Raw genomic sequence first — 14,627 nt, 5'->3', positions numbered from 1 at the left:
CTCTATGTAAAAGACAAATCAATGATAACCTGTACTGATTCCTCTCCTACAGTGACTAAAATTTCCTACCTACACCCACGTGTCTGGGAGAACAGGGCAGCAGGTATCTAACTTCACCGCTATTTGTAGCAGAGGGCTTTTCATTCCAAAAATGCCAGCTGGGTCATACTTAGCAAATTTCATTGGGAATTGTTGTTTGAGATAAAAATCAGAGAGAAACTGGTCAGGTTACTCAGGTTGGCAGTCTTGAAGCTCAGCTTTTCAGTTTAGCTAATGGAGTGCCAGAATCCTCCTGCTCTCAGGGGTCTACAGCACCCAGCCATGGGGAAACCACCTCAGAGTTGCTTGGGAAGTCACAGGGGCCAATGCTTTAGGTTTCCTCAGTCTAAAAATTAAGAAGTTTACCAGCAAAATTACAGTAAAATTTATGATGAAAATAGGAAATGAAGCATATACAGATCTTCTACATTTTGTTTTAGGGAAAGTCACTTGCAGAAGAAAAGTTTCCTGCAATTTTTTCAGCGACTTATGAGTGGCCTGAGTGGATTCATGATCCTTTGGATCAACGAAACTGTGGGGCATCCTGGGCTTTTTCAACCGCAAGTAATACTTTTTTCCTCCCTTTAAAAGTATCAGTGATGTTATATGTGAAATGAAAATTGTAGTGGTTAGTAACAAATAATTTCAGCTCACTTTTCACTTTTTATTAGCAAATAGGAACATTTAAAATTGCTACAACTTTCCCTCTGTGTTGTTCCAAAGTCTTAAAATGTCAATCTAAACTGCAGCACTTTGCTTTTCATAAAATTGTGTAACGTAAGATTTTTTTTTGTGACAGAAAGTAGAAAATTAATTGACTGATGCACTTTATCTTAACTAGTAGAATAATTTTTAAAAAATCCCCCTTCTTTCTGTGCAACTACATGCTTGACTTGAAAGCTTAAAACAGGCAGGCTTTAATTTCTTTATATGTATTTATATATTTCTGCATTTAACAGTGTCCAACCCTTGCTACTCAAGAAAATTGGGTAAAATGTTTTCAAAATTTATGAGAAGAAAAACCTAAAACTGCTCAGATATTTGTGTAAGAAACAATCTTTCAAATTTTGTAAGCAATGCCAATAATGCAATCCAACCTCATGTGCTACCAATTCTGGTTTTATGAGAAATGGGCACAATGGTCACTTTCTCTAAAGAAGCTACAAAAACCAGTTTTTCTGATGTAAAGATGCACATTTTTCTTGCAATAAATTTCAGTGCATATTTGGATATATAGAGAAAAAAATCACGCAATCAATCTTTATGACTTAATTTGGCCAGTGGGTCCTCACAGGTGCAGGTTTCTACAATTGCTTCTTTAAATCACTGCAGTAAGAGAAGGAAAGGAGCACTTAGGCCAGATAATCCCAGCTCCCTGCAAAAAACAGACTGAACACATTCTTTTTCTGATATGTCTTATCCACTGCACATTTAAAAAGAGAAAACCAAGAGAGCTTTTAAAAGCTCTTCTCACAGATTACTGCAGAGATGAACAGAGACCACTGAGGGGAAGACTTTCCAGATACTGTGTCTAAATTTTCCTTTCCATAAAGAACTCACATAATTATTTTCAAAGCTATATAGTGTGAGATGCCTTCACATATTTTTTAGGTGCATCTAACATTTTCAATCTGAATTTACAAGATTAATTGTTGCTCAATGAACAGACAAGCACTGCTGTATAATTTTTTCTTATCATGAATAATTTCTGTAAGTATTCCAAAACTTTACAGTAAAAGGCTTTTATACCTATGAAAATAAATTCATTATTATGGGACATCTCACAGAAGCTCAAAATATAGTTTACATCAACAAACTTTCTTTTCTGAAATCCTCCTCAAATTTCGGCAAAGTTAGTATTGATTTTGACAGGGATTTGAATTTCAAGAGATCTTTTAAAAGTTTATTTTCAAAGTAAAAAATTTGGGGCTTAAAGTAATACAAATAAAATTTAATCACAGGTAATGACCGGAAGTGAGGCTTAATGATTTTTTCATTGTCATTCAATAAAGAAGGTAGAAGTACCTTAGTTTCACCCACAATTTAGTTAACCTAGTCTACATTAAATCAGTTCATAAATACATAAGGACTAAGAATCATGATTATCTGAGTGAATTCAGATAAGGTGTCTATCCCAGAAGAATAATTTTGTGTGATAAGGGAAGGAGGTACAAAGAGTCCTACAGTTACACTTTAATATGAACATCTCCAAATATTCTTTGTAATAAAACCAATACATATTTTCAGTCTTGAATTTTCTTCTTCATAGGACTGTTCTCCTTTTTTTTCCCCCCTCACATAAAGGAAAGAAAAATAGGAAGAAAGCAAAGAGATTTGGAGATTCAGCTGCAGAAAGTTGGGAAGTATTTGCTTCTTCTGCTGAAGGCAACCACATATGAATATGCAAACAAACTTTTACAAACATGGTAGAGACAATTATGCAATTATGCAAATGTCTCATCTGATGTTTAGATATGTGGGACTTTATAATAGCCAGTAGATCTAGGGATTTGTCATATTACAGCAAAGTTGCTCATGATGCTTTGCAATGTCCCAGTCCTCTCTCACAAAAGTCTGGACAGATTATATCAGTATTGTTTAGGAAAGATATCTGCACAGACAGAAAATATTGAGGGTGTATTTCCATCCCTCTTTCACAAAAACAAATACAAAGTTGTGAGTAATTATTTGTTTTTGATAACAGAAAATTTATTTCCATACAGGTGTTGCAGCAGATAGAATAGCAATTCATTCCAAGGGTCAGGTCACAGACAACCTTTCTGCTCAGAACTTGATCTCTTGTGATACCAGGAACCAACATGGATGTAATGGTGGAAGTATTGATGGTGCTTGGAGATATCTGAAAACACATGGGTAAATGTTTTATCTGGCTGTTTAGATAATTTTAAATTGAACCAGTTGCTTAAGTTGTGATAAGACAATACTGTAAATGGACTCAAAACTTGTGTTTCTTGGGATATTAAGCAACCTTGAGTAAGCAGCCAGTTGTATGAGACAACATTGTGAATATTCAAAAGAATCAAACATCTTTTCTCTACAAAGCAAATTGCAATAATCTCATCCCACGAGTGTTCCAGAGTGCAGCACTCTGTTAAGGACTGTACCTAGATCCTTCTTCCTTCAGGTCAGACTAAGCAGAGTTAACAGCTGTCAAATTCCACATGAACAGTAGAAACTTTAAAATGGGATATAATGATTTATGGAATCACAAAATTATTTTGGTTGGAATTTTTGGAGGTGACCTGGTCCAACATTCTGCTCAAAGCATGACTTTGAAATTAGATCAGGCTGTTTAGACCATGTCCCTGGACACATTTTGAGTATCTTAAGGATGGAGGTTCCAAAACCTTTCTTGCAGCAGGTCAGTTTTTTTGACCACTCTTATGGTCAAACACTTTTTTGTTGTATCAGTATTTTCCTTGGTAGGGCTTGTGATGGGTGCCTTCCAACTTTTCACTGTGCATCTGCAAAAGTTTTGTTCTGTCTCCTCTATACCTCTCCTTACATAGTGGAAGACAGGAATTATATACTTTTTTGCCTTTCTCTTCTCTGAACTGAACAAGCCCAGATGCCTCAGCTCCAGTCCCGTAAGTGCCTTCCACTGGTCTTGCTCAGTTTGTCAGTGTCTTTCCTGAGGAACATGTAAGTGAAGATACAACTCCATCTGCTGAGTAGGAATTTGAGGGGAATATTAATTTTTCACAACATCTTGGCAATGTTCTTGATAACACAGCGCAGTATTGACTGTCCATATTTGCCAAGAGGGCTCACTGCTCACCTACATTCAACTTTCTGTTTCTCAGGGCCTCATGTCTTTCTCTGTGAAACAGCAGAGGCAGTGCCCTGCCAGTACCTAGGCAGTTCTGGCTCAGAGGCAGGATTTGCCATCTGTCTTTGTTGAACTTCGGGATGTTTCTGTCAGGCTCATTTCTTCAGCCTATTAACGCTGCTCTGAATGGCAGCCATGCACACTAATCACTCTCCAACAGTTTTGCATTCTCCACAAACTTTCTAAGGGTGCCTTACAGCTAGCTGTCCAGATTGTTAACAGAGATGCAAAACTGTTGCTTTTGTGTTGTCTGCTGGGGAATGCCATTAATAAACAGACACCAGTCACTTTGACCTGTCAACCTTTCAGCATGCCAGTCCACAGCTGACCTTGTAAGCAACTAACCTAACCCAGTAAACTAGAGGAACACCACAGGAACCTGTGCTGAAAATGTCACTAAAGACAAGGTAAATGATAGCTGCTGCTTTCCTTGTTCTCTATGGAGCCATGGTAAATCTGCACTGCCTGTTCTCCGTCAACTCCTTGAAGTTTGTGTGCCTGGAAATGCCTTCCAGGAGAATGTCAATAACCACATTTTAGATACCATATAATCAAATCCTGCTGTTTTTCACATTATCAGAATTTTTTTGTCCTTTCTGTTCCATACCAAAATCTGTTTCCTGTCTTGCTTTCATACAATCTCATCCCTTACTCTGCTATATCTGAGACTGACAGACAGAGAGATCTCAGGTGTTCTCTCTGTTGACTTTTAATTTTATTTATATAACAAACAAACCATGACAAGAGCAAAAGAATGTCAGACATGATGTGTTGTAGTTGACATGGCAGCCTGGGGATCCAGGAGAAGACCTGTCACACTATACAAGTGATAATTCTGCTTTCTGCAAGTGTATCAAACTATTTCTGACCTGACAAGGATTTTGTATTGTTATAGGGAGAGTTTACATCGAGTGCTCCTCTGTCTTTTTCTCTCAGGGTTTCAACACTAAATTGGCTTTCATTTAGGTTTTGAGCAGGAGATCCTTTAGCTGAGTGATTCTACCCAGCAAAAGCCTCTCAGCACCTCAGGGGGTCAGGGAAAAGGCTTTCTGCATGAAGAAATGAAAGCTATAACTTAATATTTTAATTGTAAGCACTTTTAAACTGCAATACTTTTCTATAACTAGAAGAGCAGTCCCATTTTACTCAGTAGCTCATGTTTTTGGGAGAGTAATTCCAACTCTTTCTCTCTGGATTGTTTTCTTGCCTGTTAAGAACAGGAGCACAAGAATTGCTGGTGTAGATAAGAGAAGAAATGAGAATAATATTTATGAGCACTATCTCCACAATAGCTGGAGCAAGTTATTTTTAGAGGAAGAGCTGTAAAGAATGCAGCAGTAGGACAATCTCCTAGTCTTCTATTCCGTCTGACTGTTATCCCTGTATGGGCACAACTACCATGAGCCCCATAATAATAAGATTCTTCCTATGGCAGAATGCAGTATTATTTTGACCTTACCACTGTGGCTAGTGACACGTCCTGTTATGCAGATGCAATTTAAGTATGAAAGAGTAAGCTTATTTTTAAAAGAAAAGCAAGGCAGGCTGAAGCTCTACAGGACAGTTCATTATCAGCCTGGCTGCACCCTTGCGGGTGTGAATGCAGTAACATTAAGTTTGACCTGACTGAGTAGCAGTGTGACAGTGGTGTGCTGAGCAGGCTTTCTGACTGATGTGAGCCTGGAAACTTAGAGCCACAGCACTGCAGCTCACACAGCACACCTGTGAACCGTCTTTTCACCTCCACACTCCCAAGTACTGGCTTATTGCTCAGCCTCATGGTGTTCACCAGCCTCTTGCAGCTGATTGTCTTGAGTAAAGAATCTGAAGGGCAGTAGTGAAATCCATCAGGAATTTTTGGAAACTAACTAGATCTCTAAAAAATCTCAGCACTCCAAAATTTTTTTTCTTAGTCACTTGTTAAGCTTTTTTCTTGCCATGGAGCTAACTCCAGCATGTACAACATCATTGGGCTATGACAGATTATTTCCTGCTACCATTTTTATCCCTGATCATTGATTTGCCATCAAAGTACCACATATGAAGGTATCCCTACCTACTTATTTTTGTAAACATTTCTACAATCTGATTTTCTTCCCTCGAGTTCAAATGATATTTCAAAACCCATTCCAACATTTCCAGACACAAATAAATACATTAAGGGAAATATCCAAATATTTTTAGAACAGATACTGGAAGAACACAAGAACAGCTCTTCTGGATCTGAGCAAGGGTCCATCTAGCCCAGTGTTAAGTCTCTGACAGAAGCCAAGAGCAAATAATATCGAGAATAACAATAAAAAAAATTAACTTTTTTGATTCACTGGACCAATAATTTAATCAGCTTTGTAGCTGAACCCCATAATCCATAACCTTTTACCTGTGACAATGAAAAAAATCGGAAATTTATGGCATAGAAGTCAGAAGTGTCTTTTGAATGAGCCCTGTCAAATAGTCCTTGCTTCCTCACACTTTCAGGCGACTTATTTTTAGGAATCATTATATTGCAATCATTTTTTTTATTATTTCCATACCCTGCAATAGGGAGAAAATACATTGATTTTCTGTGTGGCCTTGTAAATTATCACAGCGGGTGTTCAGTGCTGTTTGAAGTTTCCGATGTTTTGATTTCTGGAGTGTGCTTAGCTCAGGTTTTTGACAGATGTTCAGAAAAATCAAGTGCTGACCTAAACTATCCCCAGTGAAGTCAGAAAAATATTTCCATAAAGCTCAATGAAGCTAAGCCAGTTCTGAGACCTGACTTTTTAGAATCACTGAACACCCAATTAAGAGTGAAATCTGCTATAAGTGGAGCTGAAACACTGTTTAAATATCACTCTTTCTCTTTATCTTCCTCCATTAATTAAAGAATAAATATGTATTCTATTACTATTTATTATTAATTTTAGGTATTTCAGTTAAAAGCTACAATTTGGGAGAAATAAGTGTTCTTTGAAAGTATCTATTTTAACTAATAAGGAAAACTAAAAGGTTATATTCATCAAGAATGAGGAAAAAACATTTCATTTTCAGGTAGTATTAAGGTTAGACACTTGAATGCAAATAGTGCTTCTAATCACAACAGGGTTTAATCTGAATTTTACGTTGGTTTCTTTGGCAGTTGCAGGGTATGAGGAAGATGTTATTGTTATTAGCCAACTTAAAAATAACATAGTCTAATGTTTAGGATTGTTTTTTTATCTCACAATTCAAACATATAAATGCAATAAATCCACAAAAATTTTCATTAGATTGGACACATAAACATGACTGAAAATTACTTGTCAAGAATGTATGGACACACTACAGGGTTTTCCTGGTTGTACCTGGATTCTGCTTGTTTCTAACATTTTTTTTGTATATATGTATCTATATTTGTGCATATAAACATATTCACATCTATTTCTGTTTTTCTTCTGTGAAGAACCTTTTGGCAAGGTCTTCTCCTTGAAGCATTTTTAATGTTTGCTGGTGTGCTGGTGCTTCAGTACATACAAAATCATGCTTCAGCAGAAAGCTGTTCAATTATGTTAATCATGTCTGCAGAAACTGTGGTTGGTGAAAAGATTCAAACATGGCTCCTGGTTCAGAGTGAGTGGTCTTATCTGGATAAACACACAGCTCCAGTGTGCCAGTGCAGCTTTTATTGCTTCACTTCTGTTGTACAAATAAGACCCATCCATGCAGAACCTGTGACAAGCCCATTGGGACAGTCCAGCTGAGAGGAGGGAAAAAAAATCTCTATCCCAGGAATGAATTTTTCCTCTGTTGCCTCCCTCTGAGGGGTTTCTAAGTACGCCTGAGGAATACTTGATACTAGGCTGTAATTGCCTGCTCCTGCCCTGCTTATTGTCAATCATGCTCCAAGGACTGTATTTGCCCACCTTCTCTGCCTTGCAGGCCTGATTGCACTTAGCAGCAACCCTGTGTTTCTTTCGAAAATCTATCATCAGTGCTGAATGGAATGATTATGCATATAGAGACAGATACATTTTATCAATAATTAGAGATGTGTACATATATAAACCAAAGATTTCCTTCTACCTGGTAGAAGAAACACAGCACAATAAAAAATGAGCAGTAACAATCTGTGCACGCTTGGACTAAATACTTCCTGTTCCCCACTGGATACCTATGAATCCAGGATACTGTCAAATTCAGAAGGAATCAAAAGGGGTTGTCTGTGACCAGATTGAAGACCTAAGCAATAACAGCCTAACAACCTTAAATTTACTATCCCTTTTCATCTAGGTAGAGTTGCTTTTTGAAGCTTCTAGATGTATGTGATCTAGTCCGGGCAGAAAGAAAAAGACATTCTCATATTTTCTATCACCAAATGCTAATGGGAAAATGCCATTTCTTACTCAAAATAGCTGAAACATATATGAGCTCATTTTGTAAAACCCCTGACAACTAAGTATACACTGGAAAACATAGTTATACTCCATATTGTGTAGAAATACAGTTTTCACTTCCTCAGATTCAGAAAGTCCAGTATAATTGATGAACTACCTAAATACAAATGCTTTTTATAGGACTGCCTATTTTAAAATATTCTGCTTCAGCAAAATATTTAATTATGCTCTTTAAAAGAAACCCTCTCCTAGGCTTTCATGGCATTAACACAGAAATGTGTATATTGTTTCAGAAATGCCTAACAGTATTCCATGCATCCTGTTTCACAAGCTATTTTTGCTAAAATAAGCCCATTGACAGTATTGGTAATTTATTGATCCGTTTCAGGGTGAACTTTCATGCATTGTTAATGAGATGAATATACCAGGTGACAAGCACTAAACACATTTTTTACCCTCTCTTTGGAGAAGAGTGGGGAGAGGACTACTATAATGGAAACTTAATCATAAATATCATGTATATCAATTGAAGCAAATGCCATCCAGTTGTAGATACGAGTCATTCACAATTCTGAAGAATATTACTTGAAATACAACAGTTGCAAAATAATTAAAAGCTTGAAATAAAATGACAAAAATGTTTAAGCAAGCTTCTTATCAACTCTTTTTTTTAATACTGAACAGGGTTGTATCATATGCTTGTTATCCATCATTTTGGAACAAACACCTGGGTCCATCAGCAGAAAATCGCTGTTATGTGTCAAGTGAACATGGAAAAAACTATACAAATGGGCCATGTCCCAATGCTTTTGAAAAATCTAATCGGTTATACCGGTGTGCCTCTCATTACAGGGTCTCCTCAAAAGTAAGTTCATGACACTCACCTGTTGTCTCACCAATTTTACTCCTTTGGGGCTTGAATATTATCTGTCGTATTAAAATATGTTCACTTAACTTCAAGAATAGAGCAGTGAATTTTCCTTTAGGTTGCCTTTGAATTTTTCTAAGAGTTGAAATTCTTTATAGTTTCTCAGTTGTACATCATCTCTTTAAAGCTGATAATTTGTGGTCGCATTGAAATTAGAGATAGAAAAGAAAATATGCAGTTACAACAATGCAGTTGTTCTTCTTAAACATGTTTCTGAAGGTTTTGCTAATTTGGTAAACCAAATATTCTCCAGCAGAAGTACAAGTACAATGGTATATTTATACTATACATATGTGCACACAATGATAAATTAGTATGAGTTTTAATTTTATTTAATAAAATGTTTTATCTTCCCTTGCCCTGTCTGTTGCTGCTCTCACCTCCTCTCAGGAAACCGATATAATGAAAGAAATCATGGACAGAGGACCAGTGCAAGGTATGGTAACTTTAAAGGATGATAATATTATTGAAATAATTAGACTGTGCAATGACCTTGTATCAAAATATTAGAAAACACAAATTCTTTGCCACAATGCACTGTAGTTCATCCAAGGACATTTGGTGGGTAAGCAGTGGTGCTAAAGGCAGCATGACTGCATCAGAGCCTGTAATGAGTAAAATGACCTTGAGCTGGATACGTTGAAAATTTGTGCAAAATCTGTGTGCAGGAAATCCATGTGCCCTTTTTCATGACAGTTCTTTGGTCATTGAAGTAGCAATCTGTAGTTGTGCAGGTGGAATTAAATATTAGCTCTGCTCCATAGGGCTGGGGTTGATTCCCCCACTGGCCAAAGCCAACCCACCAGGCCTGCTCTCCTCTGAAGGTAACGCTGAACTATGTGGGCCTTCCAGCAAATCATTCAATACTGAAATACCCCAGAATTTCTCATTTCAGAGCACAAATGCTCGTGTTGAGGCCTATCAGTTTTGAATTTTTCTGCTGAATTCTGCAATGAAGATCCCTGACCTCTTAGTGGTCAGAAACAGAGAGACTTTAGCATTGAGTAGGGAAATGCAAGAAACTTTTTTTTTACCCTGGATACTGTCCATTTGTGGATGGCAACAGCTGAAAATGCAGGTTCCTGCTCACACCCCAGGCCAGTGTAACTAGAGAGGTTGATGGATGGGCCTTGGGGTGATGGAGAAAGGTCATAGTGCAGGATGGCTGCTTGTCTTGGATGGCTGGCTGATGCAAAACCAAAAGATTTTACTTCAGGGGACTTCTGCATTTCTACTGCCTTTAATTATATAAGGAATTATCATAATCCTAAATTTATTATTCAGATCATTTTGGCTATTAGATAGAACTCATTTTGGTGCATCATGGAGCTGAAATTACTTCTTAAAGCTCGTTATGTGGGCAGCTGCAATTAATCTGAAGCTCAGACTTAATGGATCATCACTTTTTTTTTTGTTCTGTCCAAATATGTTTGCTCAAGGAAAATATTCTTTCCCGTACTGTATTTGATCTAGATACAAAGACAGTAATTTCTGCTAGTTTTAGAAAATGATAAAAATTAGGATCCTCAAGACAGATTTTCAGGCCTCAAATTTTGAGTTCATAGTCTGTGTATACACATTTTGCTGGATTAATCTGTTAGTACTAAATTTTGCACACAAAATAATCAATATTCACCCATTTTTCAGGATTTAGGCACTCAACAATTCATATAATTTAAAAAAATTTTAATGCTTTTTGTGTATCAGGTTAAGGTAATGCTGCATGTGGAAAAATCAAGGTCTACATAAAGGCATCTAACCGAGAGTATGTATCATTGTGTGAAATCACTTTCTGTTTTTTCTTTTGGCTGTAATATGAATTTTAAATGAATCACAATTATGATCCTGTAATTTGTCACTCATTCTATCTTCCCATATTACAAATGCAGCCAGGGCAAAAGTCTAATTTTAAAACCATATCATACTGTTTTCTGCAAATGATCTTCAAATACTGAAGGAGATTTTCCATTATTCATTCACTTGTCATTCCTGAAGAACTTACAGAGTGCTTAGGGACAGTCTTACCTAATGCACTAAGTAATGTTTAATAGCTGGAAAGCATTCAAGATCCTTTAAAGATCATGATGATGAATGGACTTTGATTTTTTGAACCTATTCAATGTTAAGAAAAATTATGGTTTTTTAACAACTGTGAAGCAGTAGGTGTAGGAATGTAATTGAAAATTTTGTGTTATACAGCTTTCAAGTGTGAATGACAATTTCTCTCTGACCTACGTCATTGTCTTACATGGTACAGAAACTGAGCAATTAGCATTTTTGGATTCAAATGATGAAATACTAGTTTTTTTAAGAAACCAATTTTCAAGCAGTAATATTTCACCAATCCTTTGAAAACATTCAAATGGACAATCTAATATTGGCCATTCATAGTTTTTTTTTTTTGTTTTGTTTTTTTTTTTTTTTTTTTTATGGGCTTTAGGAAATACTCTGATGATTATAATGCTGATATAGGAAAATTACCCTTTCTGACACATTAGTCAATCTTGATTAAAAGAAAGGCTCACACACTGTTGGCAATACATCAGAGTTTTGACCCCACAAAACTTACAAATTCAGCTATCATGATCTTGGGAAAAATTCTTTTATTTACTAACACAAGAAAATTATCTTAGAAAGCACTTGGCTATATTAATGTGTAGGGCTAAACTCTGTTTCCTTTTGTAGCTACTAGTTTTATTTCTCATGTCTTTGCATGATTAAAAAGAGATAAAAATTCCTATTTAAGAATTTTATGCAGGGGAATCCATAGTGGAATCAATCTTTTAATCTGCTGCATATATATGCATAGATCTGACAAGCTCAACATGAGTGAAGTAGCTCATGCATGAACTACAGTAAAACTTATGAAAATCGCTGCTTTTTCTGATTCATTAATAATTAATCCATTCATTTTGGGAAATGCAAAGTCTCTCCTATGCCAGAGGGAAAAAAATTAGGTGGTGGACTGTGGTCATCTCGTTCTGTCCAAGTCACAGTCCGTATCAGGACAAAGTCACTGAATAAATAAAAATGTCTCAGTCCTAGATCTAGAATTATCATCATCTTTGTCCATCCTGTACTTGATGCACCCAGACCACTCTAACTCCAAAGACTGTATCATTATTTAGCTCCTGATTGCAAGGTATATACGTACACATAGGTATATATATTTACATATATATACAAATGTATGTTTATGCACACACATGGGTGCGTGCTCGGGCAGTATATATGTAATATATAATCATGGATAAAATTCTCTCACATAAACTAAAGTTATTCTAGAAACACACTTCAAAAATTCCTACTTCATTTCAATGGAAAAAAAATTAGGTATGGTATTTCTTCACAGACAAGAACATGTCTCATTTGGGGCACAAGTTAAATTCTTTGTACTTACAGTTGAAGGCAGCAACATTGGAAGAAACAGATGGGCTGAGTCTATTAATAATGGCTCCATGGCTGGTGTCACAGATAAAATGTTGAGGTTTTTTGACAATGGAATGGCCTAAGCATCAGACATGCTGGCATCAGATGGGACTCACCTTTTGCAGAGAGAAAGGAGGGTCTTTGCTCAGGAACAGGGGGTCTTTGTTGGCAGAGCTTCAACAAAGGTGTGATGGGGAAGGGGCGCAATATCAGGCTTGTCTGTGGCAAGGTGTGGGATGAGATGCAAAGTTAGAGGGATGGGGTGCTACTGAGGATCCTCTGCCAGTGCCTCTGAAATGTGCTGGCCACTCTGGAATACACCTGAAATCATACAGAGTTGAGCCTATGACTCCTGAGGGAACAGAAGCCAACAGGGAAACACCATTCCATTCCTGGAAGTGTTCAAAGCTAGATTGGATGGGGCTTTGAGCAGCCTGGTCTACTGGAAGGGGGTGTCCCTGCCCATTGCAGGGGGTTGGAACTAGATGATCTTTAAAATCCCTTCCAACTCAAGGCGTTCTATGAGTCTATTATTTAGAGTTGCTGATAAAGAATAGATTATTTTCTGAAACTGGACCTTGATTTCAAGAACAATGTGACTCACAAATGAAACTACCTTCTCCTGTCTCAGCCTGATGACAGATAGGAGGTGTGAATTTTGCAGTATTTGCATTCAACCTCATTTTTTCCCTCCCTTTAGCCAAGGTATCAAAACAAGATCCAGGGAAGCCTCTACAGTAGTTTTTTGAATGACATCCCCTCCACTTCCCCTGTGATATGCTCACCTAGAATAAGGCTAGCAGGACTGTTCTTCACCCTTTCTGTTCCCTTTTATCACTTTCAAGCTCTCCCTCCTCAGGATCCTCTGCAGCTCAGAAACCTCTACAGGTGATACTGTACCCAGTTGTACAGGGACATCCACGGAAGTTAAATTTCTTGCTCTGTGCACTGGTGATCCTGGGGACAGAGGGAGGAGGGGGACCTTTGAAAAGAGCTCTAATGGAGTCCTGAGCTTGCATCTAGAAACACGGAATAAAGTTTGTGTATTTTCCACTTGGTCTGTGGCTATCAGTGTGTGAGCTCTGGTTTGGCAGGCAGCTCGACAGAAGCTGTAACATTACTAATTAAAAAAAATTATTTTTTTTCTGATTTAACTGATATAGCCATATCCCCTGCTTGTCACCTAGGAGGCATCATGGCTGTTTATTCCTGTGTATTGCTATCAGCTTACATTTTTTACATTTTTTTATGTGAGTGACCTCATTAACAAAGTACATTCTTAGCCAGGTTTCCTGGGCAAATGGCCTTATTTCACTAGGTTTTGAGAAGTTTTTTCACCCCCTAAAATTTGTGACTGTTTTATATTTTCAGCCAAATGTAATAGAGGTTGTAAAGATAGCTAATTTCCTTCAAGATTATGAAAATATTCAGGTAGGAAAAAGAAATTTCAAAATGTGCCAGACAGAAAAAAATGACAGCCTGAGCTCAGTTTACTGGATACTGCAGATCTATACCAGGCACATGTTAGAAATGGTGCAACCACTTCAAAAATGGTCAGTGAAACTTGTACTTTATGGGACTCCCAAGGTGCAAGATTTTAAGAAATTGGATTACACTAATTCTCATGTTCCAAGCTGTGTGTCAGTTAAAATCATACGCTAAAAATAAGTTGGAATTAAGATTCTATTTAATGCTTCTAATTCACTGGATTTTAAAGGTAATGTAGACCTGAAAAGTATTTTCATTTCTCTGAATCTGTTAGTCCACCATAAAGCAAATAGAACTAAAGTGGCAGAACATATGTCGAAAAGGAACCCAGAACTATTTTCTTAATAAACAAATAAATGATACTCCTAAGAAATAACAAATAGTCATAAGATGCAACTTGTAATCTTCATTCTCTTGCATAAAATTTCCAGTTCATCACTCTTTCACCTTACATTTTTATGAAAAAAAGGAGTGATTTTTCCCACACTTTTAACTAAAAGTCATGATTTATACATATACAGAAAGTCTAGTTTTCTTT

General features: G+C 36.9%; 1 protein-coding gene across 1 annotated transcript in view; it reads left to right on the top strand.

The window, feature by feature from the left end:
- TINAG (tubulointerstitial nephritis antigen) overlaps positions 1–14,627 on the top strand; it is a 44,150-nt gene that overhangs the window by 16,098 nt on the left and 13,425 nt on the right. The window contains exons 5-8 of the mRNA XM_069011419.1: positions 480–603; positions 2,763–2,913; positions 8,929–9,109; positions 9,563–9,608. Of these exons, the coding sequence (XP_068867520.1) occupies positions 480–603; positions 2,763–2,913; positions 8,929–9,109; positions 9,563–9,608 (502 nt within the window). The remainder of the gene's footprint in view (positions 1–479; positions 604–2,762; positions 2,914–8,928; positions 9,110–9,562; positions 9,609–14,627) is intronic.

This window comes from Aphelocoma coerulescens, chromosome 3, assembly GCF_041296385.1.
Source record: "Aphelocoma coerulescens isolate FSJ_1873_10779 chromosome 3, UR_Acoe_1.0, whole genome shotgun sequence".
In the NCBI taxonomy this organism is placed as follows: domain Eukaryota; kingdom Metazoa; phylum Chordata; class Aves; order Passeriformes; family Corvidae; genus Aphelocoma; species Aphelocoma coerulescens.
Note: the sequence above shows the minus strand (reverse complement) of the source record. Positions and strands in the feature narration are given on the sequence as shown.